This window comes from Cotesia glomerata, linkage group LG2 (assembly GCF_020080835.1).
Source record: "Cotesia glomerata isolate CgM1 linkage group LG2, MPM_Cglom_v2.3, whole genome shotgun sequence".
Taxonomy (NCBI): Eukaryota; Metazoa; Arthropoda; class Insecta; order Hymenoptera; family Braconidae; genus Cotesia; species Cotesia glomerata.
The window spans coordinates 5,310,600-5,336,556 of NC_058159.1; the positions used below are offsets into that span (position 1 = coordinate 5,310,600).

A 25,957-nucleotide genomic window follows, 5' to 3' on the forward strand; every position below is an offset into this window, starting at 1 on the left:
TTATTAAAATTGCTGTTTTACTTTTTTTTTTTGTTTCAGAGACAAAGCTAATGCCGACGAGGAGTTTAATCAAAAAAATATTTGTAACTCAACGCAAACTGATACGCAACGGATAAATAATCTGAATGACCTTTCTTCTCATTATTCGGGTAATTTTTTTTTTTATTTTAATTATTAGTACGGGCGTGATTATATCGAGAGAGGGATGACTGTTATTATTGAAAATATATTTTTTTTTAATTAAGTTAATAATTAAATTTGACCTTTTCATTTTAATAACATCAGGAATATTACTTTTATTAATTAAATATTTATTTAATTATTAAAGCTGCTGATATTTATCTGGGTTTAAATTTAATTACCGGAATTATTTACGGGGAAAAATATTTTTAAATGATTTTATTTTGTTTGTAATTTTGTAAAAAATTATAAATTTTAGATTTTATTTTTTAAAAATATTATTGTTATAATTTTACGATGTAAAAAATTTTTTTTTTTTAAATATTAATAAAGGTAAAAAATAAAACGGAAAATAGAACAAAATTAAAAGAAAAAAATAAAAAAAAAATTAAGACAAAATTTAGAATAAAAATAAAATTAAATTAAAAAAAAAATGAAACAAAATTTACAATAAAAAAAATTAAAAAAATTTGGACATAAATAACTTTCGTATTTTTTTAAAATTTCAATTTTCTTATCGGGAAGTTAAAAAAAAAAATAAAATTCAAGATTATATTTAAAATAAAATTTATTGGAAAATTTTTTTTTTTTGAATTTTATCTTAAAATTAGTCTTGTTTTTTATGACGTTTTGTTATTAGCATGCTTATTACCGTGATTTTTTTTAGAAAATACACTTCAATATTCAAAGAAATGACTAATAACAATAATTACAACTAAATAAATAAATAAATGAGTCCTCGCAATAACGATCGGTAAATAGTGTATAATAGAATGGGAACGCGAGGTTCTTAACCCCTGATTCCTGTGTTAGCTGAACAATATTGCTGTATGCACATGTAAATAGCCGAGAGACGATCGCGGGTTTACGTGTTCGTGTGAATCGATAATTCGCTGGTCAAGTCTAACGACCGTGTCGACGAACTCGGATTTAAATTTAAATTCAAATTTAATCCGTAACTTTAAATATTTAACGATTGAAAAGCTAAAAAATAAAAAGTAAAAGGGAAAATACCGAGTTTGTATCTTTATATTTATCTGTAAATAAAGAATACACGTTGACATGACGTAGGTGTACGTCGAGATCGGAAAGATAAAGTAAGTGAAGATTTCTAAAAAGTTAAGCGTTCTGGTGGATATTGTTATCGAATTCCCGGGTCGAGACAGCCCTCGGTTGTGGAAACGCAATAAACCGAGTTATGCGAGTAGCGAGCGAGGGACTGAGAACGCGAGGGGGTGCAGAGTAGAAATGGGGTTGAGAAAGTGAGGGAGGTTCGCGACAAAGCCCGAGTAAAGGAGATTGATTCGATTTCTCCGTTCGCTTCTGTTGTAATTTGATTTCTCACATAATTCAATTCCTTGTGACACTAAGGTCGCGATCGAGAATCGTATGAGGTCTCAAGTGACTCGTCCAATGATAGAGACAACGAGCCGCTTCAAGATCATAAGGTCAATGAGGATAATTCTCTTCGGAGTGCTTCCATTATTCCCAAGTCCTTTGACATTATTACACAAGAATCTAATCCGTCTAGAAGAAATTCTATCGACCAGGTACTTTTTTTTTAATTTTATTCACACTGATAAATTTTTCACCAATTAATATTACCCCTTTTTTTTACATTTTTAATGAACTATTGTATAATATTGTAAATTCCGCCAGCATTGAAGTCTTTAAAAATAAGATATTTAACTTGGATATTTAAATTATGTAATTTATTGAGTGTAATTAGGTTAAATTTAAAGTAAAAAATATAAAATAGTTGATTTTTAAAAAAGTCAATTGTTTAAGATTTTAAACGTGACACAAACCAAATTTATTTTAAGACGCTAAAATAATTTTCCGAGAGTAGATTTTTGAAATTTAGTTCTCAAATTTGTTATGAAAATTAATTTTTAGACATTTTTTAGACAATTTTGCAAGTTTTTAACAACAAAATTTTTGAGTACGCTCTTTTTAAATTTAATTTGAAATTGTTGAAAAATTATTATCCGAAAGTTTTAAACTTTTTTAAGACGCTCCGTTTTAATGTTCCGGGGCTCTGTCGCTGTGAGCTCATCTCAAAATAGTCAAAAATTTTTTTTAAGACTTTTTAAAAAGAGCTTACTAAAAAATTTTGCGGTTTAAAACTCGCAAAATCGTCTAAAAAATGTCTAAAAATGAATTTTCATAACAAACTTCAAAAAGTCTTAAAACACAGTAAAAAATTTTGCGTCAAAAAATTTTGTGTTAAATATTTAACACTAATTTTTATGACGCAATGACACAAAATTTTTTACTGTGAATAGTCTTTGATTTGTATTACGTTTAAGATCTTAAACAAATCTTAGCTCTTTTGAGACGATTTTTTTTCACACGGGTTTTACTAAACTATATGCATTGATTATTCTATTATCACGTAGGGTAGAAGTACCGTTTTTGGCCACCTTAGCACCGTTTTTGGTCAGTTAACATTTGAATTAATTTATAAAAAATTATAATATTATAATTATATTTTTGTTGAGTTATAAAAAATGCATATTAAAACAAATCGAGTTTGTAATGATTTATTAGTATAAATTCATTTCTATCGTTTATTTAAACAATAAAGGCCACAAACGGTACTTCTACCCTATTTTCTATGTATTTTTTTATTTTTATTTTTTATCTAAAATAATGTAGCTTATTACTGTATATTTTTTTTGCCATTCGCTAATATTACCTTGGCATAATAATAAACATAATTTATATTTATATCTATATCTATTTTATGAAACATAATTTTTTTCACTCACTAATTATGAATTAGTAACTTTTTATTGTAGTTGCTAATGCATTAATTTTTTTTTTAATTAAATTCTAGAAATTTTAATTGGAGCATGTAATTATAAACTATTTATATGAGTATTGTATAAGCGGAAAAATAACATTAATAAATATATGATAAAATTTGTTATATTCACACATATAACTGTAGCGTAATAAAAAAAAAAGTTAAAATATGAGCTCGGTTATTGAAAACTCAGTGGGTAGTCCCAGTAAGTAACTAAAAATTTTATTTATGTTTACAAGTAAGCATATGCTGTGGCAATAATTGTTTGATTTATAGTCTGTGTTACTGTTTATGACTACAATAATAAATTATTCGTTAAATATTTTAAGGCCAACAATTTAAACTTTTTAATAAAAATAAAATTTTATTCAATAAAATTCAATGAATAATCGTATTTGTACCATAAAATCGATTATAATTATAATTATAATTAATAATGATAATAATTATTCATTTATTCTATAAATAAATGCAAATCGGCTTTATACAATTGATTAAACAAACTGATTAAATTTAATAGAATATTAGTACAGTAATAGTCTTTTTTTTACTTCAAAATTATTTTTGAAAAAATGAAAATTTTATTTTTTAGCTAAAAAAAAAAAAATTTTTTTACAGTAATTTTCTTCTTAAAAAAAAAAAAAAATTAATTTAAAAAAAAAAATTTTAGCTAGACAACTTATAAATTTTTATCAAAAATTTTATTTTTTCAAATCAAATAAATTTTTTTTCACCAAAAAAACTAAAGAAAAATTTTTATTTCTTCAACTGATAAATAAAATTATCAAAATTTTTTATTAAATTGCCCTTTTTTTTTCAAAATAAATTTTTTCTTTCAGCCAGACAATTTATAAATTTTCATTCAAAATTTTATTTTTCCAATTCAAATAAATTTTTTGTCACTAAAAAAATTAGAGAATAATTTTTATTTCTTCAACTGATAAATAAAATTATCAAAATTTTTTATTAAATTGCCTTTCTTTTTGTTTTTTTCAAAATAAACTTTTTTTCTCAGCTAGAAAACTTATAAATTTTCACCCAAAGTTTTATTTTTCCAAATCAAATAAATTCTTTTGCACCAAAGAAAAAAAAAAACAAACAATAATAATAATTTTTATGATCGTAAGATACCAGTAACAATACTGTCAAGTGCGACGAATTCAACAGACTTGGATAAAGAAACGAGTTCTGATGACATAGCCTCTGGGCGCGAGCTAGACAGTGATGATCCTTTGACTCGTAATCCAGCTTCAGGCTCTTCAGTTCTGTCTAATGAGAGCAGCTCAGTTGATGAAGCGATAAGGGATGTTATAAGTCCTAACCGCAAGAGCGGAATCCAAGCTATAGCTTTTGACGAACACGATAGTCCGGATGTATCTCTGGTAATAATTTTATTTTATTGAAATAAAATTTTTCCTTGCAATAATAATTAATCTTATTAAAAGGCTTACGATCGAGATTACTCGACCGAGCTGCAGATTGATATCGAGTCGAGAGTGTGTTCTTCCATAAATTCTCCCAATAAATTCTTCCACTCGCCTGCGCATCTTGTTGAAGGTGAAAAATCATTTTCGAGAGCTGGAGATTTGGACGTAAATGAAGATGAAGACGAAGAAGAAGAAGATGATGATGAGCAAATTGAAGATGATGTCGAGGAAAATGAGAGCGAAGATGCAAATCGTAATTTCGAGGAAGAGGAAGAGGAAGGGGATAAAGACGTATCGGAAGATAAAATTGATGAGATGTCGGGATCTATCGGTACTTCCAATACGACAAGCTTCAGCATTACTGGAATAACCACAACGTCTTCTTTAACCGCATCTACGTCAACATCTTCTTTAAACCCGGAGACTGTGAAGAATTTAGTTTCGATAGTCGTCGCGTCTCGACCTCATTCTCGAGTAGCGGCTGAGTATCATGAAACCACCGCCGCCGTCACCTTCCAGCCTCTCGACTTCCGGCAATTCCGTGAGGAAACCTCTACTTCCGGAGCCACCGAAGCCTCAGCTATCCATGACCCGAATGATGATACTCTTGCAATAAAATCAGATGACCGTGATGAGGATATTTCTGTTACCAGCAAAATAGTTTCTGTGGTAAATAAATTATTTTACTTTTAATAATTCATTTATAATTTATTGTTTTTAGTTTTCTTACCCGGAAAAAAGTAAACTGATAAATTCACTTGGATTTCGGTTAATTTTTTTAGTTTCAAACAGTACAGTGGACATCGGGTTGGCACAAATGTAAATATTACAAAACTTAGTGTTGAAAGTGTAAAAACCACAATTGCACGACTCATGATGCGAAGCATCGGAGAGTGCTTTACGATCGAAAAATTTTTATTCGCGTCATTTCGGCAACTATTTTTATTATTATAGTTTTGTTAGTTCACGGAATTAATATCTATAGTAGAAATATTCAAGTTTTCACTCGATTCTAACCAGTAACTGGCAAGTCTAGTCGAACTGGCCGCAGTTACTACACAGAAAAAAAAATTAACTTGATTCAAGAGAAAAATTCTTGAACCAAGAATATAATTTTGAAGAGGGTATAATTGTCTTGAATCAAGACGGAAAATTTTTTAATCAAGTAAAATTTCCTTAAATCAAGAATTTTTTTACTCAAATTAAGAATATTAAGTTCTTCAAAATTATATACTTGATTCAAGAACATTTTTTTTTTTTTGTAGTCAAAAACTCGATTTCATTTCTACTAGGGATATTTTGCATACTATTGTCAAGATAATTTAATGAAGATTAATTTGACCTTTTTCAAAAATTAATTTAGTGCAATAGAAACGGAGAAAAACATCAAAATAGGTCAAAAAATTTTCCTGTCCGTCATGTATGAAACTCTGAAAACACTGTAACTTGCGAAAAAATGCATTAATTGAGTTCAATTTTTAACTTCCCGCTAAGAAAATTGAAGATTTTCAAAAATCGGGAAGTTATTTTTTTCACCCCGTTTTGCAAAAATCGAGTTTTCATCAGATCTCGACGTTTTAAGGTCACAGGAAGCTTCCCTGACTATCCCCGCGAGGTTGTCACGGTGTGTGTGTGTGTGTGTGTGTGTGTGTGTGTGTGTGTGTGTGTGTGTGTGTGTGTGTGAAAGTATGTGAACCGCTTATAAATTTTGAATGGCTTGACCGATTTCATCGCGGTTGGTGCCATTCGAAAGGGCTTGACCAAACTTAGATTTTGAAAACTATTTGAACCGATTCAGATCAATAGATTTTGAGAAATCTTCAAAAAACTGAAAAAAAAATTTTTTTCAAATGCGGTTTTTTGGAATAACTTTTAAACGGCTTGATGGTTCAATTCCAAAAACTAATCAGCTCTTAATCTCAAAAAACCACGTCGGTCGCCACCAGTCCGGTCAAAATCGGTTGATTCGTTCGAGAGATATCGTGAACTAAAGAAAACCGAAAAAAGTGTTTTTTCAGAATAACTCCGAAATTCCTAGCGCGATCAATTCAAAATTTAATATTCTTTGTGAGGCTTGAAAAACTGCGTCGAATGCTGCCAACCACGTGAAAATCGGTTTATTCATTGAAAAGTTATTGCGGTTCAAAAATTCAAAAAATAGTGTCTTATCAAATTCCTATCAGGCTTTTGAGCTCGAAGAGCTCAAAAGCATAGGAAAGCAATCTCTTTGAGCTCGGAGAGCTCAAAATAACCCATAAATTGTATTTTTGAGCTCGAAGAGCTCAAAAACGTCATTGGTGCAATTTTAAGCGCCTAAGTATAGAATTAGCGGGAAGTTGCAGGGATGGCTTTCAGGGTCAACCGTTTTCCTAATTTTTTTTTTTAATTCTTTGAAAGAATTGTAGGTCACCGAATGCGAATGACTAGGTAATTCAGTGTCGTTTATGTACAATTAATAAAATAAAACAAAAACCAGAAGGGTGTATATCCATACATATTGTGTACATTTATCCCACTAGACGCACTTGCACATATCGTGCTATTTTAACTGTTTTATATATTTTTCTTTACATTCTTTATTTTATTAATATTTCATCATTAAGGAGGTATTGCCCCAAGAAAAAGACACCAATAGGTTAGGGCTATTGGTTTCTTTCTCACACACTAGTGCTGCCTCTCTTTACAGACTATCGCTCACTTACTTCCACTCACGTAGAATATCGAAAGTCACTAACTTCAAACATTTCTTATAAAAAAATGAATACCGCTCGTTTGTGTTATTCTTGATAAAAAATACTTGTTATAACTTCAATTAAATATTCTCAATTTTTCAAAAAAACCCTAAGAAAAGTATGGTTGTTATTCAATAAAAGGTTCACTCTAACTACGGTCAGGATAGGGGATACATGTTAAATGTACGATTTTTAATTGCTAATATTTCGAAAATTAGTACAGCAAGGACTATTAAAAAAAATTTATTCGTATAGAGGACATTTAAAAGTACCCATATTCAAAAATTGAAGAATATTGTAAGAAAAGTGATTTTGCATAGTACCTCCTTAAATGAGCATTATAAGTCGTGCATTTTTGGGTTTTCTAAACTTTTTTTATAATTTAATATCGAAAATGTGGATTAGTAGCTGTCACTATAATAAATAACGACTCTCTCATCTTAAAAAATTACAATTTCAAACAGTAAAAATTGCCGTTTCAATACATAGTCTATACTATGAGGAGAAGGGAAAGGTCTCACCCTCAGAGAATTTAACATTTGAAACAGTAAAAATTCTACTCTCAAAATATATATTTTACCAGTCCAAGCAAATCAATAATTATAGTTTGATTTTTAGCGTTGCTTTTAAAATTTACCATTTTACTTTGTAAATATTGACGTTGCTTGTATAGAAAATTTAGTAACTGTAGTTTATATTGCACGCCTCATAGCGCGAAGCGCGTGAGGTTGTGCTTTATACTCGACTCGTCAAGGTCAAGCAATTTTGTGATCTTTGAATGCCTCTATCACAACCATATTACACTTATACAATGATATAAATAGATGTGCACCGAAAAAACACTTAAATTAAACCATCTTTTACTTTCTAAAATCATTTCATGTTGCTATTTTGAAAAAAAAAAGTTTTGAAAAAAATTTTACGTGGACGTCCGGATGTCACCCCATTTTGAATGTACCAACGATTACTACCGAACTAATTGATATTTCAAGACCGGACTTTTTTTATTAGTTTAAGAATTTGATGAACTGGGTCCGTATTTCATATCAGTAGTCTAGTTTACGTATTTTTTTTTTAAATTGAATTTTTATTAAAATTCACTACGATACAACCGTGTAAAAACAAACAAACTGTTCTTATTTCTTCCACGTGAAAACTATGGCGCCACTTGATCAATCTAGATTATTTTAGACTGCGTGGGCATTTGACAAGAAAAAAGGGCGCCGATATTTAAAAAAAAATAAATAAAAAATACTCTGTAAGAAATTACTTAATTATAATTTTTTTTTAAAAATCAATTACACAATTAATTTTTTTCTTAAAAAATGAATGAGCGTTATGAGGCGTGCACTTTTGGATTTTCCAAACTTTTTTTTACATATCATGTGATCATTTTTTAGGTACGAAATGATAAATATCAAAGTCAAAATTCTTAATTTTTATACTTTAAAATTTTCGACTTTCACATAGAGAATATTACTGTTTGAAATAGTATTTTCTTCCATGTAAATAATAAATCGTAGCATTTAAATGATAAATATTACAAAGTGATTGTTAAAATCACGATTTTACTGTTTAAAATAGTAATTTTTTCCAGTTGATCATTACTTATTATAAATAGACTATTATTTATTACAGTTTACTTTTTTCCGTGCATTAATTATTATCTGATGAGAAATCCTTTACAACTTAAACAGCTTGAGAATTATAGTCGTTAAAATATCACTTTAACAATTATTCAGTCTCATTTTGCTGACATCAAAGCTCGGGGAGTTCTTACTTTAAACTTGAATAACTTTATAAAAATAAGAAAAAAGTTAAAAAAAAAAAAGAAAGAAACATTTATAAAGAAACTGTTCTAAAGCTCGGAGTCTGAGCTTTCAAATGCCATGTCAGAAATTGAGCGAACATTTTTTTAGCGATAGAAAAAAAAATATATTCTAGGAAATTTTTTACGGGCTCTTTGTCGATCTTGGAATGTTTTTTTACTCTACTTATGTAACTTTTCGTGCTCTTATATTTTAAGTATTTTTAAGAATCTTTTTTTTTGTCATAAGAATATGAACAAACTTAAATAAGTACTTTTTAAAAAGTATTAAATTATAAAAAAATAGTTTTTAGTATTTATTTATTTTTTATAAAAAATTTCTGATCAATAAAATCACTCTGGGATTTTTTTAACAAGTTAGTTACTGATAGGAATTTTTTTTATGCTTATTTAAGGTCTTATCTGACTCACTAAATTCATATTGATTTTATCACTGAATTTTATGAAAATTTGATTTTAAATAGAAAAATTTTTATGAGTTTTACCAAAAGTAAGTTTATTAAAGATAATTTATTTTTTTTTTTTCAATAAAAAATTTAGCTTGCCGTGAATAATAAAAAACAGTAAAAAATGTTGAGTTTTATGAGCCGAGGTATAAATTAAAAAAAATAAAGTTTCATAGTAAACTATTTTATTTTACAAAGGTGTTTTAATATCAGTGTTCAAATGTCGGCTTTTACATTTCATTTGACTCATGAGCAGCTCGGGGATCTCTTTAAATATCATATAACCAGTGATAAACTTTAGAAGTTTGCCGCCTGAAGGGTGCACGATATTCTTTATTTTTATCTCAAATATAAGTGCTCTATTATTGAACAATATAGTGGAAAGGTATTAAATTTCTTTTTTTACAGTCAAAGTATGTCAGTTTAAAAAGTCTGTTATTTAGTTTGTAAAAGTAAAAGAGAGAAAATTGATAAAAATTTTAAAAAACTTTCGGATTTTTTTTATTTCACACCAAGGTCTCGGTTCGAAACTCCGCTAAGGTTGAAAAAAAAAATATCATTAAATTTAAAGTAATTATTTTATTCATTTGATTGAAATTTAGCTTGTTAAAATTGAATATATTGTTTTGGCATCATTAAAAAATTAACGATTCAACCGTTTGTAGTAATGGGAAAATAATGAATACATAAAAATCAATTGAAAGTGTAATTTCACAGCATACTGGGCTTACAGTTCAATTTGTAAAATTAAATCTGTATTTTTTTAATCAAAATTGAAAAATATTTCCTCTTTTTGTAATAAAACATGATCTTTATTAATCCGTATTCATAAAATAGAGAGTGTAAGAGAAAAAGAAATATTTTTAATAAAATTTTTTGATGCAATTGATTGATTAAAGGTAAAATTTTTCTATCCACTGGTTTAGATTAAACATCCATCGGATGAAAATCCTGACACAGAAATTCATGTTTTAACAATAGAAAAAATTCATCAAACGTTAATAAGCTCCAGGGAAAATGGAACAGTAGCAGAAATCGCCCGGATCCATGTATGTTATAATTATAAAAAATAATAACTTTTAATTTTATTTGTATCGTTAATTTATTATTATTATTATTTGTTTGATTTTTTTTTTGAAAATAATAATTATAATAAGTTTTGAAAATTTTTTCATTATTATGATTAATTTTAATTATTAATAATAGTCGTAGTTTTAATGCTCGAGATCAGTAATTTTTAATATCAATAATAAATCAATTTTAAATATCAATAATCTATATTATTAAGAGAGTAAGAAAAATTTTGTGTCTAGGATAGTCATATGATAAAATTGATTTTTTTAGTTAAATTTAGTGTCATTGTAAAGGTCTTGACTCGAATTTGTGGCTTTTCAAGGTTTCACATCATTCTTACCGATAGTCAATTTATTATGATAAGTATTTAGGCTGCATTCGAAAATGCTCTATCTCTAAATACATAATTAAGAAACGACCTTGTATCTTGTGAACTATTGACATTTTTAAAAATATAAGCTCATCCCGAGGTTGCATTTATCGAAACCTTTCATTTGAGTACCCACATCAATTTTTTATATATTTTATATATTTATATATATATATATATAAATATATGAAAAATATATCAAAATGTATGTGGGTACTCAAATGAAAGCTCTCGATTAGTGTAACACCGGGCTGAGCTTAGATCTTAAAAAACGTCAATAGTTTAGAAAGTCCAATTTAACATAATTAAGAAACGACCTTGTATTTTGTGATCTATTGACATTTTTAAAGATATAAGCTCACTTCGACATTATAGTCATCGAGACCTTTCATTTGATTACCACATAATTTCTTCATATATTTTATATATTTATATATATGAAAATATGAAAAATATATGAAAATGCATGTGGGTACTCAAATGAAAGCTCTTGATGAGTGTAACATCGGGATCAGCTTATATCTTAAAAAACGTCAATAGTTAAGAAAGTACAGTGCAATTTAACAAATATCTTGTGAATTATTGACATTTTTAAAAATATAAGCTCATCCCGATGTTACACTCATCGAGACCTTTCATTTGATTACCCACATAAATTCTTCATATATTTTATATATTTATATATATATGAAAATATGAAAAATATATGAAAATGCATGTGGGTACTCAAATGAAAGCTCTTGACGAGTGTAACATCGGGATGAGCTTATATCTTAAAAAACGTCAATAGTTAAGAAAGTACAGTGCAATTTAACAAAAGTCATTATTTAATATCAATAATCATTGTTAATATCACTAATAATAATCATTTAAATTTACAATCTTTCCAATCGACATCATTATTTTTATTTGTAATATATTTTGGAGCTCCTCTTTTAATTCCAGCTTAAAATAAAAAACTAAAAGATATATTTGTACTTACATTAAACGAACAAAAAAAAATAAAAATAATAACAATTATTGTTACTATCATGTCATATCGATAGTTAAAAATGAAAAAGAATTGACTTTTGCAGATGGACAATAATGAAATAGAAACAACGACAAAGAGATTGCAATCAAAAGTACCGCGTAGCAGAACAAAAATGAAAACAGGATTCAATAAAGTTTCTCCAGCGCTACCGATTAATACTGAAAAAAGTTTTAATAAATCAAAGCCAATTATTCCACAATGCTTTGCCCAGCTTGAAAGCAATGACTGGTAATTTATTTTATCACCCTCTCTTCTCTCTTAAGCTCCTTGCTTTCATTTATTTACTCAGTTATTTTATTCGAACCAGCCGCTTTACCTGTCTGTTCGTCTCGTTTTAAACTAACGAGTTTCTGACAAAAAAAAAAAAAAAAAAAAAACTCAACTTAAAACTTTAACTCTTCTATTATTTCACAGGGAAGTCGCGATAAAAGGACTGAAAGGGTTGTCGATTATAGCAAGACAGCAGAGCGAAGTATTGGACAAGTGTCCCCAAAGTCTGGTCGGTCGATTGCTAGCTCGTCATATCAAAAATTTGAGATCCCAGGTCGCTCGAACTGCTTGCATGGCTGCTGGTGACGTTTTTGAGTCTCGATCGCGATGTCTCGATCATGTAAATTTACTTAATATTTGTCAATAATTTATTTTTTTCCCGATTAATAATAAAAAATAAATAAATTACTTAGGATCTTGATGAAATTGCTGGACCATTACTGCACAGAACAGCAGACACCAACAGATTTTTACGATCTGATAGCAACGCGGCTCTTGATCGTATGATAGAACACCTTCCGCCTCATCGTACGATATCTGTTATTATTTATCGCGGCGCTAGGTAACTATTTCAATACTAATTAATTCGTAAAACTGTTTAATTTAATTAGCGAATTTATTAATTGAATAAGTTACTAATTAATGGTGTTAATATAAATTTATTTAGTCATCAAAATGCTATCGTGAGAGCATCCACGAGTAGACTTTTAGCTTCTGTCGTCGAACGTATGGGACCAGACGCGGCTATGACACTTCCACGAGATGTCAGAGAAAAGTTGCTAAGTAGCGGAGCTAAACTTTTAATGGATGCTAACTTAGATGCGAGGTAAGTTTATTAATTAATAATTATAATAATTATTTTGTTATTATTATTTTTCTATATACTGTAAAATAGAATATTCATTTTTTTTTTAATTTCATAGAAAAAATTATATAGTGATGTAAGATTTACATTTTTAAATAATTTTATATTGACTTAAAAATAACGGTAATTTTTTATTTAAAAATTACTATTAAAACAAAATTTTTGTTAAAATGAATTTTTTTAAATAAAAAAAAAATTTTTCTTCTCTTAATTTATGAAAAATGACTTTAAATTGCAATTTTTGTTATTTTTAGTCAAAATTTTTTTTATAAAATTTATGGGGTTACCCGTTTTGCCCCCTCTCTTTTTTTCAAATGTAAACTTTTTATTTTTTTCAATTTAGAATTTAAAAATTTTTTAAAACTAAATTCAGATTAAATTTTTAAAAATTGAAATTTTTATGACAGTTTTTAAATATAAAAATTAAATTTCTAAAAATATAAATTCTTGCCAGAAAAAAAACTAAATTTAACACATTTTATTGTAATTTTGACAGAACTTGATTTTCAATAAATTTTGCAGAAAAAAGTGAAAAAAAAATTTCTTGCTAATTATTTGAATTTAAAATTAAAGGAACCACGCTAAGATGATGTTCAAACAGCTTTCAAGATGCGAAGGATTTAGAAAAGCATTAAAAGACTCCGTCCCAGATACAACGCTTCGTCATATTGATAAAATACTACGATCACTTTAATGTCAATTTTAATAAAGAATATTTAATAAATTGTTATATAATTTTGTTATTGTTTTTTTTGTTTTATTTAACAAATTTATAGTTGAGTTTAAAACGCAAATAGTTATTTAATTTTCAAGTTGAATGCTTTAGTATGAATAGAGAATAGACATATAATATGTGTTGTTAATTTACATGAATTAAATAGAAATGCTTGAAGTTCATTCTATTCACTGACATTTTATTCATGACGATAATTATTTGTATACAATGATGGATGATGTTCATGAATACGGACGGTTTTGTTTAAATTATTCGTGATATTTATAACTAGTCCTCTAACTTGGTGAAAAGGAAGTTTTAATAAAGTTTATAACATTAATTATAAAATTAAAAAAAATAATACTTTTATAATATGTAACTTTTTATATAATTAAAATTTTTAATTAAATATATCTGTATATATATAAATAAAATTTAAGGTAATTATTTCATTATTCTTTTGTTGGGAAGCTATGTTTAAGATGTTAATATTTTGGTATTAGTGTATAAATTTATCAGAATGGAAGCTATAGCTTGTATAGAGCATTTTTTTTTTATAGTAAAAACCGGGCATGAATATAAATGAGATAATAATATTTGTTGAGTTTACTCGTAAAGTTTTGCATGGAATAAAGTTAAGTAAAATGGAAACAGTAATAATGAATGATAAGGATGGTATGAAAATATTTTACGTGATTAAAAGGCCGGGTTAAATTTTCAGCGTAAATAATTTTTTTTTATTTTTTAATCATAGATTCAAACATTTTATTTCTTTAAAAATTTATTAAATAATTATGATTTTTTTTCAATCTGAATTAAAAAGTTAAAATAAAAAAAAATTTTTACAGTCATTTTTAATAAGATTAAAAAAAAGTAATAATTTAGTAAAAGCCAAAAAATTCAAAATGAAGTCGCGTATTTTACAAAATGGCGACCAGCAAGTGTAAATTACTTTATACTAAAATTTATCTTTTATAATTATTTATCAAAAAATTATTAAACAGTTCAGAAAAAGAAAAATAAATACATGTATTTATTATTAAATCTTCAACATAACAATTAATGATTAATAATAATAATCATCTTACTGATAAAATTGTAACTTATTAATACTATTACATGGGAATATAAAATATGGATAAAAAAATATACAGTAAATAATGAAGAAAGTTAAGCCTTGAGGTCGTCTACCGGCGAATCGGGAATGTCGTTTTTCCAATCCTCGACGGCTTCGACGCTTCTGTTCGTTGTTTCATCTTTGGAGGTTGGGTTCGGTTCCTCATCAACTTCAGTCTCAACAACTTCGACACTTTCTGGACTGGTGTCGCTACCTGTTTCCACAGAAGTTTCATTTTCGGGCCTTACGTGGATTACTTTGAATCTGACGAAGGTGTTCGAGTTGTTTGTGCCGTCCGAGAAAGTAGTTTCGTTAATCGTTACTTTGTGTCCGTTAATCACCTGAAAAAAAAATTAAAACAATTATTTATGATAATTGTGGGCGATATATTTTTTTTTTAGAAATAAAGCACATCCTTTTTGAGGCATGCAATTAATTACAAACCGCTAAAAAATGTCCGATTATTCGACCGCGAAAATTACATAACTTTTTTTATGTCGACTCATAGAGGATCCTCTAAAAAAAATTTATGATCTATATAATTAAGAGATTAAGCAAAATTTTGTCTCGTGTATTTATATGATAAAATAAGTTTTTTTAATTAAATTTAGTATCATTGGAAAGATCGAGACCTAAATTAGTGCCTTTTCAATGTTTCATATGCTTTTTTAAAATAATTTATTTATTATGGTAAGTTTTCAAAGTAGTTTTAAATAGATTTGAATTTCTCGATAAATAAAATTTGTAAATTTATTTATTTTGTTTTGTATACGTGAATGCGGTTATATGTCAAAAATTAATTTATATAATTAAGAGACTAAGAAAAATTTTTCAACGGGTAAGGTAAAAGCCCCAATATATGATCATGTACCAGTATATGATCACTCCATGTATTTGTATACCTATATTTGTGAATATAGATATACAAATACATGGAGTGATCATATACTGGTACGTGATCATCTATTGGGGCTTTTACCTTATATCTTTATCGTAAATTGGGTTTGATATTTTTTTAGCGATAGTTATTTATAATTTAAATAATTGAGAGTAAAGAAAATTTTGTGACGAGCATATTATTATTTTTAAAGGAATTTTTATAGTTTAATTTGGTATGATCAGAAAGGTCGAGACAAATATTAGTGCCTTTTTACGGTTTTATATATTTTTCAGTGGTAGTTAATTTTTTATGTCAAGTTTTTGGAGGAATTTTTAATAATTTTTTGGTTCTATAAATTTGTTCGGTCACATTTGTCCATTAAATTATTTGTAATTGATCCTGTGACAGCACTATTATTTTTAAATTTTATTTAAAAAGTACCGAAACTATGTACAGTGTGATTATAAATATAAAAAAATCATTAAGACAAAATTTTCTTATTCATAATTCGTAAATCTCGGCATTCGCATAGTGACTGCAGGTTGCTAGTCCATATAATAAAGAGAATAAGAAAAACTTTATCTCGTGTATTTATATGATAAAATGAGTTTTTTAAATAAAATTTAGTTTCATTGGAAAGATTGAGACCTGAATAAGAGCCTTTTCAATGTTTCATATGCTTTTCTCAAATAGTTTATTTATTATGATAAGTTTTCAAAGTAGTTTTAGATAGATTAGAATTTCACGATAAATAAAATTTGTAAATTTATTTATTTTGTTTTGTACACGTGAATGCGGTTATATGTCAAAAATTAATTTATATAATTAAGAGACTAAGAAAAATTTTTCAACGGGTATATCTTTACCATAAATTGGGTTTGATATTTTTTAGCGATAGTTATTTATGATTTAAATAATTGAGAGCGTAAGGAAAATTTTGTGACGAGCATATTCTTATTTTTAAAGGAATTTTTATATTGTTAGTTTTATATATTTTTTAGTAGTCAATTTTTTATGTCAAGGTTTTTGGAGGAGTTTTTAATAGTTTTTTGGTTCCATAAATTTGTTCGGTCACATTTGTCCATTAAATTATTTGTAATTGATCCTGTGATAGCACTATTATTTTTAAAATTTATTTAAAAAGTATCTAGACTATTTACAGTGTGATTATAAATATAAAAAAATCATTAAGCCAAAGTTTTCTTATTCATAATTCGTAAACCTCGGCAGTCGCATAATGACCGAACTTTGCTAGTAATATTGTTAATTAAATTAGAGCATGAATTTATATGCATTGAAAATTGCCCTGAACATAAATGTTCTTTGTATCTACTAATAAAAAAAAATTCAACGCGATAAAATTAAATACCTCGTAAAAAAAAGCGAATTTTTGGAGAATCGTTTGACGTTTTAGAGGTTCTTTTATGTTTCATATATATTTATATAAATTTTTTTAATAGTTTTATTTATTTAAAATCCTTTTTTAAAAATGTTTCCACTCTGCACGATTCCCATTTGTACTTGCTCACCTAGCGGGATGAACATGACGCAAAGAGAGTGGATTGTATCGTGAATGATTGGCGTGTTCCAAGAGAACGCTCTTTATTATTAAAGGCAACGAGTTTTTAACGCAAAACAAAGAGAGATACGATGTTGAAAGATAAAAAATATAAAATAACGAATTTAACTGCAAAAAAGGTATATAATAAATAGACAGAAAGAATATAAATTGAAAGGAGAATATATATAGTTTGTATTTACTTTAGTTTCGGATTTCGAGCTGGTTTTGTTGATCGCGTCCTTTGGGATTCCTCCTAATGGTTTTAAATCATCAAGGCTTGGAAATCCAGCGAACATTTTATTCATTTCTTCTCTCATTTGCTTCACCATATCTGAAATAAATAAATTCGTAGTGTCAATTTTTAAATTTGTTCCTCTATATACTCATTAGATTTATTACTGATTCATTTTTAATTATTATCACACATTGTTAGTGTTGATATTTATGGTTCATAATATTCAGGTCGAAAGATATTTTTTACGGTCGGATTTAATTTTTTACTGGAAAAATTTTCGGCTGAAATGTTAATTGAAGCGACGATAAAAAATAATAACTATCGGAAAGTAATTATTATTCCTGTTGATCGATTAAATTAATAAAAGTTAAATGGGGAAAAATTATTCCAGCGTATGAACCGTTAATTTTACCCGTTAATGTTTTAGTTTTTTTTTTATCATAAATTTTTTTTAATAAAATGAAAATTATTGAGCTTTAAATAATTAAATTAAAATTTTTCGGCAAAAAAAAATGTTTTTTAAATTTATAATTTTTTTTTCTATAGTTGAAGATTTTATAAATAAAAAAATTAAATATTTACATTGTTGTATATAATGATAAAAATTTTTTTTTTTTAAAAAAAGGTCCAATTTGTTAAAGCTGTAACAATTTTTTCCTTCTGTAGCAATAAAATACATGACATCTTCTCTCAACTCAATTTATCGCACAATTCATTTTTTTTCGGGTCTGTCCTGTTATATAGTTTTATTTGATTTTATTTTTAGCAATGAAACCATGCTGTTAATGGAGAAATAAAATTGAGAAGAACAGAAGAAGAAAGAAAAGAAGAAAGGAAGAAATAAAAAAAAAAAAATAGGAAGGGCAATTACGCGAGTCGTCGGTAGCTGAATTTTCATGGCTCGCTGAACCTTTTATATTATGGCATCGTGCGCTCGGTAATAGTGAGAAGTAAAGTCGATTATTCCTGAAATTTCATCGATTTTGAATAAACCGTGAATATCATTAGTGTATAAGAATCAAGTGTCATTCGATATTATATTAAAATTTAATATTAAAATCCTTTTCACCGAGTCGTGCCCACCGAACGCGAGAATAAGGACGAAAAAAATCAATATAAAAATAGAATAAAATAAAAAAATAAACGATCCATACTTATTTTTTATTATTTTATTCTTTCGTAAAATATTTACCTCGGGATTCTTCAGTTAGTGTTATATAAAAATAAAATTTGTTAAAAAATTCTCGAAACGGATATTCTCAATGTCTACACATATATATGTCTCGCAAGTGAAAAATAAGAAATCATATATGCGCATCTGTAACTTGGGATGAATAAATTTATGGTGAGAAGTGTAGAGTGTCTAGAGGCCATTTTTATTATTCGTACCAACTCCAGATGACCTCCGTCCTACAATCCATCCTCGATTTATTTCTTTTCATCCATTTTTAAAACTAAATATATCAACTTTTAACCTTTTTTTTTCCAAGCCGTTACTCTACATTTAATAATTTACTTTTTATGGTAATATTAAATTATTTAATACTTCTCGGATATTAAAACATTCCGATCTCATAAATTGGTAATTCTCAATTATATTACATATATTAAAGAACTAACCCGCAGTGACCTCTGTCGTGAAGCGATGTCGGTTTGGAAAAAATAGACCTGATGATTGATGTATCTCTTTAAATTTCAGATAAATTTATTACATTTTTTATAAATACTAGTACTGGTATCAATTAAAAGGGGATGTTTTAGTAATGTGACCCGTTAATTTTTTATATTATGAGATATGCCAGATGAATATCGAGATTCATTGGTATATTTTAATAATTTCTTTTTTTTTATTGAACCGATGAGGTTATAAAATAAAATATCAACTTCTGAGCGGCTGAATAAGTTATTTTAACACATAAACGCCGACTGATAGTAATTAATTATTTATTATTATCAATGATTTGTTCGAATTGATTTAAATAATTGATAATAAAAACAGATATTGATATTCTTGTCAAAAAATAAATTTTTTAATCTAACAAATTATTGAGTCAATAAATTTTGGAACAAAATTTTAATTTTTTCAGCCTAAAAATTTATGAAAATTAATTTAGCAGATATTTGATAATTTTAAGAATTTTTCTAACAAATAAATTATGGCAAAAAAATTAGAAAGAAAAATTGACATGTAGAAATTAAAAAAAAAGAAAAATGCAATTTTTTAAAAATAATTTTCCAACCAATTGCCAGCCTGAATTTTACTTATTCTATTCACACTGGAATGATATTTTAATTTGTTTTTTTTACTTAAAAAAAAAAATATATATTTTTTTTTAGTATCGTTAAATAATTAAAAAGAATAAATGATGTATGTGAATATTTATCATTTTGTTAGAAATAAATTATGCAACTATTTAAAGCAAAAATTAATAAAAAAAAATAATTTTTCAGAATAAATTTGTTAAAAAAAATAAAAAAATGATGATGTGACTGCCAACTTTAATTAGTGTTATTAAAAATTGAAATAATTAATTTTTTTTTCCAATCAAAAATTTTTTTAAGTTAAAATGTTTAGTCGGTCGGAACAAGCTGATTTTATAGCGTTGCGAATTAGCGGACGGAAACTAATCAGTGTCTTCCCTGGGGAAGGAAGTTGCATGTTTGTACCCAGTGCATGAGATTCCGACTTCATTTAGCTCCGGCAGGGTCGCATTTGTTTATTGTAAACCTCAAAATAACCGATAGAGGCGACAGTTTAATTTATAGATGCGCCATAGGTCTTAAATTGTCTGGTTGCGACAACCTCCGGACATTAAAACTCGGGTACGAAGCTTCAATGCGGGCGATATGAAAACTTTAGCAGGTTGCGGGAGAAAACAAGCTCTCAGACTTCGTGTCATCAATCTAATTTCGTCGGATACGCTCTTGCTTCATTCCTTGCTACACAATACTCCGTTTTATTCCACAAAAAGTTATGTTTGTATTATAACTTTACGGTATTTGTCTTAAAACACCAGGATTGGATTGTTTAATTTGAGTTTATCCTTAATTAGAAATGTTTACAATATATAAGAACTTCATATTCAAACGTTCAGCGCATCGATTATTTTTAAGTGCTCCGATAGATGGCGACAGGAGAATAATACTGATACTAGACTGTACTTGAAAATGGCGTTTAATAAGTTAAAAGAGCGGGTTGTTTTTAAATAATCACTTAAGAACGCAGAAAATTTAATATTTAATTCTTTTAATGATTATAACATTTGTACGCTGAAAAAAAAATTAATTTGATTCAAGATAAAAATTTTTTAAGAAACAAAAATAGTTTTATTGTCTTTAATTAATCAGAAAAATTGTTGAAGTTAATTTTACAAAGTTTAAAAAATTTTAGTCTTAAAAAAAAACGCTCGAAAAATTTTTTTTTAAATAGCTTCTGAAAAAATTTTAAAATTATAGAAAAAAAAATTAATATTAATTAGAAAATTATGTTATATTTATTGATGACTTAATTGTATGCTTTAAAGCAATAATTTTTAGTCTTGAAAATATTTTATTTAATTTTCTTGCATTAAATTGAAATTTTAAAAATTCTTTCCCAAAATATTATAAAAACTGTATTTTTTATGAGTTTCAATGTTATAGTTATAATTATAATTGTTATTATTATTATTATAATTATTAATTAATAAAAATTTTGCAATTTGACGAGATAATTATCTAGAAGATAAAAAATTTACTGTAATAATACCTTAATAAATTCATTTAGCAAGATTTACGAAATTTATTTATTTTTTCACGTTTATTGATAGAACGGATAAACTCAAGTCATATAATAATAATAAACCTTTATATATGCCTGAGAATTGATAATAATATTCAATAATAATAATAATGATAACACTGATAATGATAACATTTCATGACTAGCCAGAGCACGTGCATGAAAACGCACCGATAAATTTTGCATATTTTATCCAACGCTCACAATACATTTGTCAGTGTAACTACCACATGTATATATGACGTATATGCGGATATAGGCGTGTATTACTGCACACTCCCTGGTGTTCCATTCCCCGTCCGTTCTTTCTGTCATTTTATTTCCTCGTCCCTCAATTATTATTACGACAGAAAATCGCAACAAAAGTACACATATGAAATCGTTAAAATTATCCGTTGAAATAATTCAAGCATTCATGTATATAAAATAATATTTCTCGATGTTGCTTTAAATTATCACCGGATTCAACAATCTGACTGTCTTTGCTCCCAATATTGTTTGAAATAAAAAATAAATTTATACTTGATTAACTTATTTAACTATTAAATTAAATATTAAATTCATCCAATATCAATTAATGCGTACTATCAACCGTGAAAAAATATTTTTATAATTAACACTCGTTTATTTTTATTTAGTTTTTTTTTTTATGTCAATTATCAGTTTTATTGATGTGTAAATTGAGTATATTTTTTTATTTTTAATTCTGCTGGGAACGATTTAAGTTAATTAGCGTACGGAACTGTTAAAATTTTTTTTTTAAAAATAGTATATTACAACCCAAGGCCAGAAAGTTGTATTTCCTGGCGTATGGGATATGATGGCCGAGGCGTAGCCTCGGCCATCATATCACATACGTCAGGGTATCCAACATTCTAGTCATGGGTTGTATACTATTTTTCTTGCTCTCCAGCCGAAAGTACGCAACTCCGTGGAAGGGGTTTTGCAAAACCGAAGCGAAGCCGAGGTTTTGCCGGGCGTGAGGGGGGCGCCGCCCGACTTTTGCAAAGCCGAGGCTTTGCGGGTCGGGGCGGGTATAAAAAAAAAAATAAAAGTTAATAAATTGAAAAAAAATGTTATTTTAAACTTTACTAATAAATGCTCTGATTAAGAGTGATATCATGCACAGAATTTGTCACAAATATTTAAACTCATTCTAATTACAGAATTTATTTTTTTAAGTTGATTAAAAATTAGTTTTTAATTAGTAATCGACGGCTAAGAAAGATTGAAATTAAATTATTACAAGTTTGTAGAGTACATGGATCGTTTTATAAACATTGCTTTACTAACTATCAAAATATAAAAAAAAGCAAATAAAATTCACAAAACTATTATGTTTTATTTTTTAAACTTTTTATATAAATTATTTGTGCAGTATTATTATTAAATAGTTCATTAACAATGATCTAGTTAAAAATTATTTTGATTTTTTTGGTTAGTTTATGCGCTGACATGTTACATACAGACGATGTTGTGACTGTTATATATACAGTTGAAACTCGCTGTATAGGCCCGTCGCGCCACGAAAATGCGAAAGAAAGCGAGGTTCTGTGCTGCCGAGCTAGAAAATATGCGTAGCGCGCATGCGTTAGAGCAGGCCATAAAAGTTGCTCTTCCTGGAGTAAATTGCTGCCAGGAAGAGCGTACTTTCGGCTAGGAGAGCAAGAAATAGTATATTACACACCTGTGGCAAGAAAATGAGAAATGTCTCAGAACACATATATGTTGCCCGAGGCGAAGCCGAGGTCGACATATATGTGATGTGAGATATTTATTATTTTCCTGCCATAGGTTTGTATACTATTTTTCTGTCCGACAGAGGCGGAAAGCGGCAATTTCGTTTAGCGCAGCGGGCCGAAAGTTGCCACTTTCCGCCTGGAGGGCAGAAAAGTAATTTTTCTGCCCTCCGGCCGGAAAGTGGCAACTTTCTGGCTGCTGCGCTAAACAAAGTTGCCACATTCCGGCTACGTCGAACAGAAATAGTATATTACACACCTAGGGAAGTAAAGTAAGAAATGTCTCAGATCACATGTAATTGTTGGCCGAGGCGAAGCCGAGGTCAACAAACATGTGATCTGAGGCTTTCTTATTTACTTCCCGAGGAGTGTATACTATTTTTTTGTCCGACGAAGGCGGAAAGCGGCAACTTAGTTTAGCGCAGCGGGACGAAAGTTGCCACTTTCCGCCCGGAGGGTAAAAAAATAGTATACACACCTTGGCCAGTAAAAAGTAAAGCCTCAGATCACATGTTTGTCAACCTCGGCTTCGCCTCGGCCAACAAATACATGTGATCCGAGACTTTTCTTATTTTACTGGTCTAGGTATGTAATATACTATAAGATATTATTGTTAAAAATTTTTATAGTAGTTCTTGCTCTTTATTATCTTAAAATGTCGAAATTTTTGTGAAAATTTCATTTTCAAATTTTATATTTTCTTAAAAATAATTCAAGATAAGGTAAAGTACCCAGTAGTTGAACAGGTTTCAAAGTAAAACTTATTTGACCCTACTTTTAATACACTGATAGAAGGATTTAGTACGGAGTACTAAACTGATTTAGTAATAAAATTTTTATTGTTTTATTTGGGAGAAACAAATATTTTGTACCCATCAATAATATTTTTTACAGTTTAATAAATGATTTCTTTATATGAACAAAGCCTTATTAGATGGAAATAAATATTTAGTTCCACCAAATAATATTTAGTAACAGGTACTAAATATTTCTTTGGCAAGTATTGTCGGTAGATGGCTATGCTTTAATTCCAATGTTTATGTGATACATAGCCTATTCACTAACTTAGATTATTTTATTCAGCTCGATTTTGTGAGGTTTATTAAAATTTTAAAAACACACATACTCCCAATAAATGTCTTCTATTTATGTCTTTTCTCAGTGGAGCTTAGTTTAAATTTTTTAATTTGTTTATTGTTGATATGTTAAAAACTTGTTTAATTTTAAACTTTATAAATGTCTTAAACAAAAAAATATAATTAAATGAGATTCTTTTCTTTATAATACCTTATATTTTTACTTAAAATTATTTATTTTAATTATTTTGATTTATTTTAAGTTAAAAAATTAGGTTATACGCTAAAATTAGTTAATAAATTAATTTCTTTGATATCAATAAACGATTTATAGAGTACCAATAAATCATTTGTTAAATACTACTAAATATTTATTTGGTGGAACTAAATGGGCTTTAATAAATGATTTAGTACCTATTACTAAATATTTGGTAATGAAACGTTTGTTACTACATCATTTAGTATCTGTTACTAAATCTTATTAATTAGAATTAAATCTTTCCTATCAGTGTATATAAAGATGTATTTATTAGTTCAAATTAGTGATTTTCATGAAAATATATACAATTTTGAATTGATTGAAGCGCAAATAACAAAGATAATTGATTATTTGTATTTTGACAACGTTTTTAAAATATACTATGAAAGGAGTAGTAGTTGAACAATCAATTCTGACAAGCCGCAGTAGTTGAACACTGTTCGTTCTCAATTTAATTTAATTAATTTATGATTAATAATTTCTTACATATAATTAATATTTAACATAGTTCATTTACTAATTGCCTGGGTTTTTTCTTTTTATTGTTATCTTTATCTGAAGGACCCAGACAGCTAAAAAATTGGTTATTTTTTAAATACTCGAAATAATCTCTAGTTTCAACATCGGTATTTTGACGTATTATTTACTATCCGTTTAGGTTTTTCCCATCTATTGTATTTTGTATACTTTAACCAAGACATTCGTATTTTGGAAATTTTAAGTATTTAAAAAATAATCCTCATTTTTTCAGCATACAGACTATTGGTCTGACAACAGACCGGAAGCAATAGTTGAACTGATAAAATATATGGCAATAGGTACAGCAAAAATTTCCAACGTTTTATTGAAATATCAAAAGAAATATAACATATTATTGAATAATATTAAAAACAATACTGTGAATATTTAATATGTTCATTTAAAAATGAAAAATATTTGTATTTAATTTTTTAATTACATTTTTTATGAATGACAAAGCAAATTTTCAATTATAACTCAAAAAAACTCAATTCAAAACGTTCAATAATTTTTAACTACACTAATTTTTAGTTATAAAATTTAATTAAATTGCAGTAATTAATATAAATCACAATGCTGATCACTAGTTTATAAACCTACTAAAGGTTAAAGTGCTGTTAAAATTATACGGCTCCACCCTGTTCAAGTTCTAAGTACCACTTTGAAAATTTGGAGATATAGTTGAACGCTAAAATTTAATATAAAAATTATAGTTTATGTCTTTGCAAAAAATATATGTTATTTAGAAAAGACTATTTCATTAGATGGTACAATTTTTTTTACTTAAAATGATGACGTAACGTTTTTTTGACTGATTGTTCGGTTTACGAATTAGTACCTTTTTCATGAAAAAAATAGCATTTATCGGCGATTCTCGACATGTCAACTTTTAAGTTAATAAAAATATAATTATTTTGATTTATAATTGAAAGAACTTACAGAAATCAATTACTGTATCATTTAATAATTATAATATGCGCATATTACACAGTAAAAAATTTTTCGTAAAATTCAACATAAAATTTTGTGTAGATTTTTTTA

The 25,957-nt window shown here is 27.3% G+C and overlaps 2 protein-coding genes across 5 annotated transcripts in view; one reads left to right on the plus strand and one right to left on the minus strand.

Annotated features, from left to right (window-relative positions):
- LOC123259773 overlaps positions 1 to 13,769 on the plus strand; it is a 52,962-nt gene extending 39,193 nt beyond the window's left edge. For 3 of the 4 annotated variants that reach the window (XM_044720458.1, XM_044720459.1, XM_044720460.1), the window contains exons 16-25: positions 40 to 149; positions 1,552 to 1,730; positions 4,117 to 4,371; positions 4,435 to 5,085; positions 10,349 to 10,471; positions 11,943 to 12,127; positions 12,314 to 12,509; positions 12,583 to 12,731; positions 12,837 to 12,995; positions 13,608 to 13,769. In XM_044720458.1, the coding sequence (XP_044576393.1) occupies positions 40 to 149; positions 1,552 to 1,730; positions 4,117 to 4,371; positions 4,435 to 5,085; positions 10,349 to 10,471; positions 11,943 to 12,127; positions 12,314 to 12,509; positions 12,583 to 12,731; positions 12,837 to 12,995; positions 13,608 to 13,728 (2,128 nt within the window). In that variant the 3' untranslated portion in view covers positions 13,729 to 13,769. The remainder of the gene's footprint in view (positions 1 to 39; positions 150 to 1,551; positions 1,731 to 4,116; positions 4,372 to 4,434; positions 5,086 to 10,348; positions 10,472 to 11,942; positions 12,128 to 12,313; positions 12,510 to 12,582; positions 12,732 to 12,836; positions 12,996 to 13,607) is intronic. The other variant, XM_044720461.1, reaches the window with a different exon arrangement.
- Positions 13,770 to 14,764: 995 nt separating this feature from the next.
- The window catches only part of LOC123259778 (icarapin-like), a 42,619-nt gene continuing 31,426 nt past the window's right edge, over positions 14,765 to 25,957 (minus strand). Inside the window, exons 3-4 of the mRNA XM_044720466.1 lie at positions 17,508 to 17,638; positions 14,765 to 15,207 (exon numbers count right to left, since the gene is read on the minus strand). Coding sequence (XP_044576401.1) covers positions 14,920 to 15,207; positions 17,508 to 17,638 — 419 coding nt within the window. The 3' untranslated portion in view covers positions 14,765 to 14,919. The remainder of the gene's footprint in view (positions 15,208 to 17,507; positions 17,639 to 25,957) is intronic.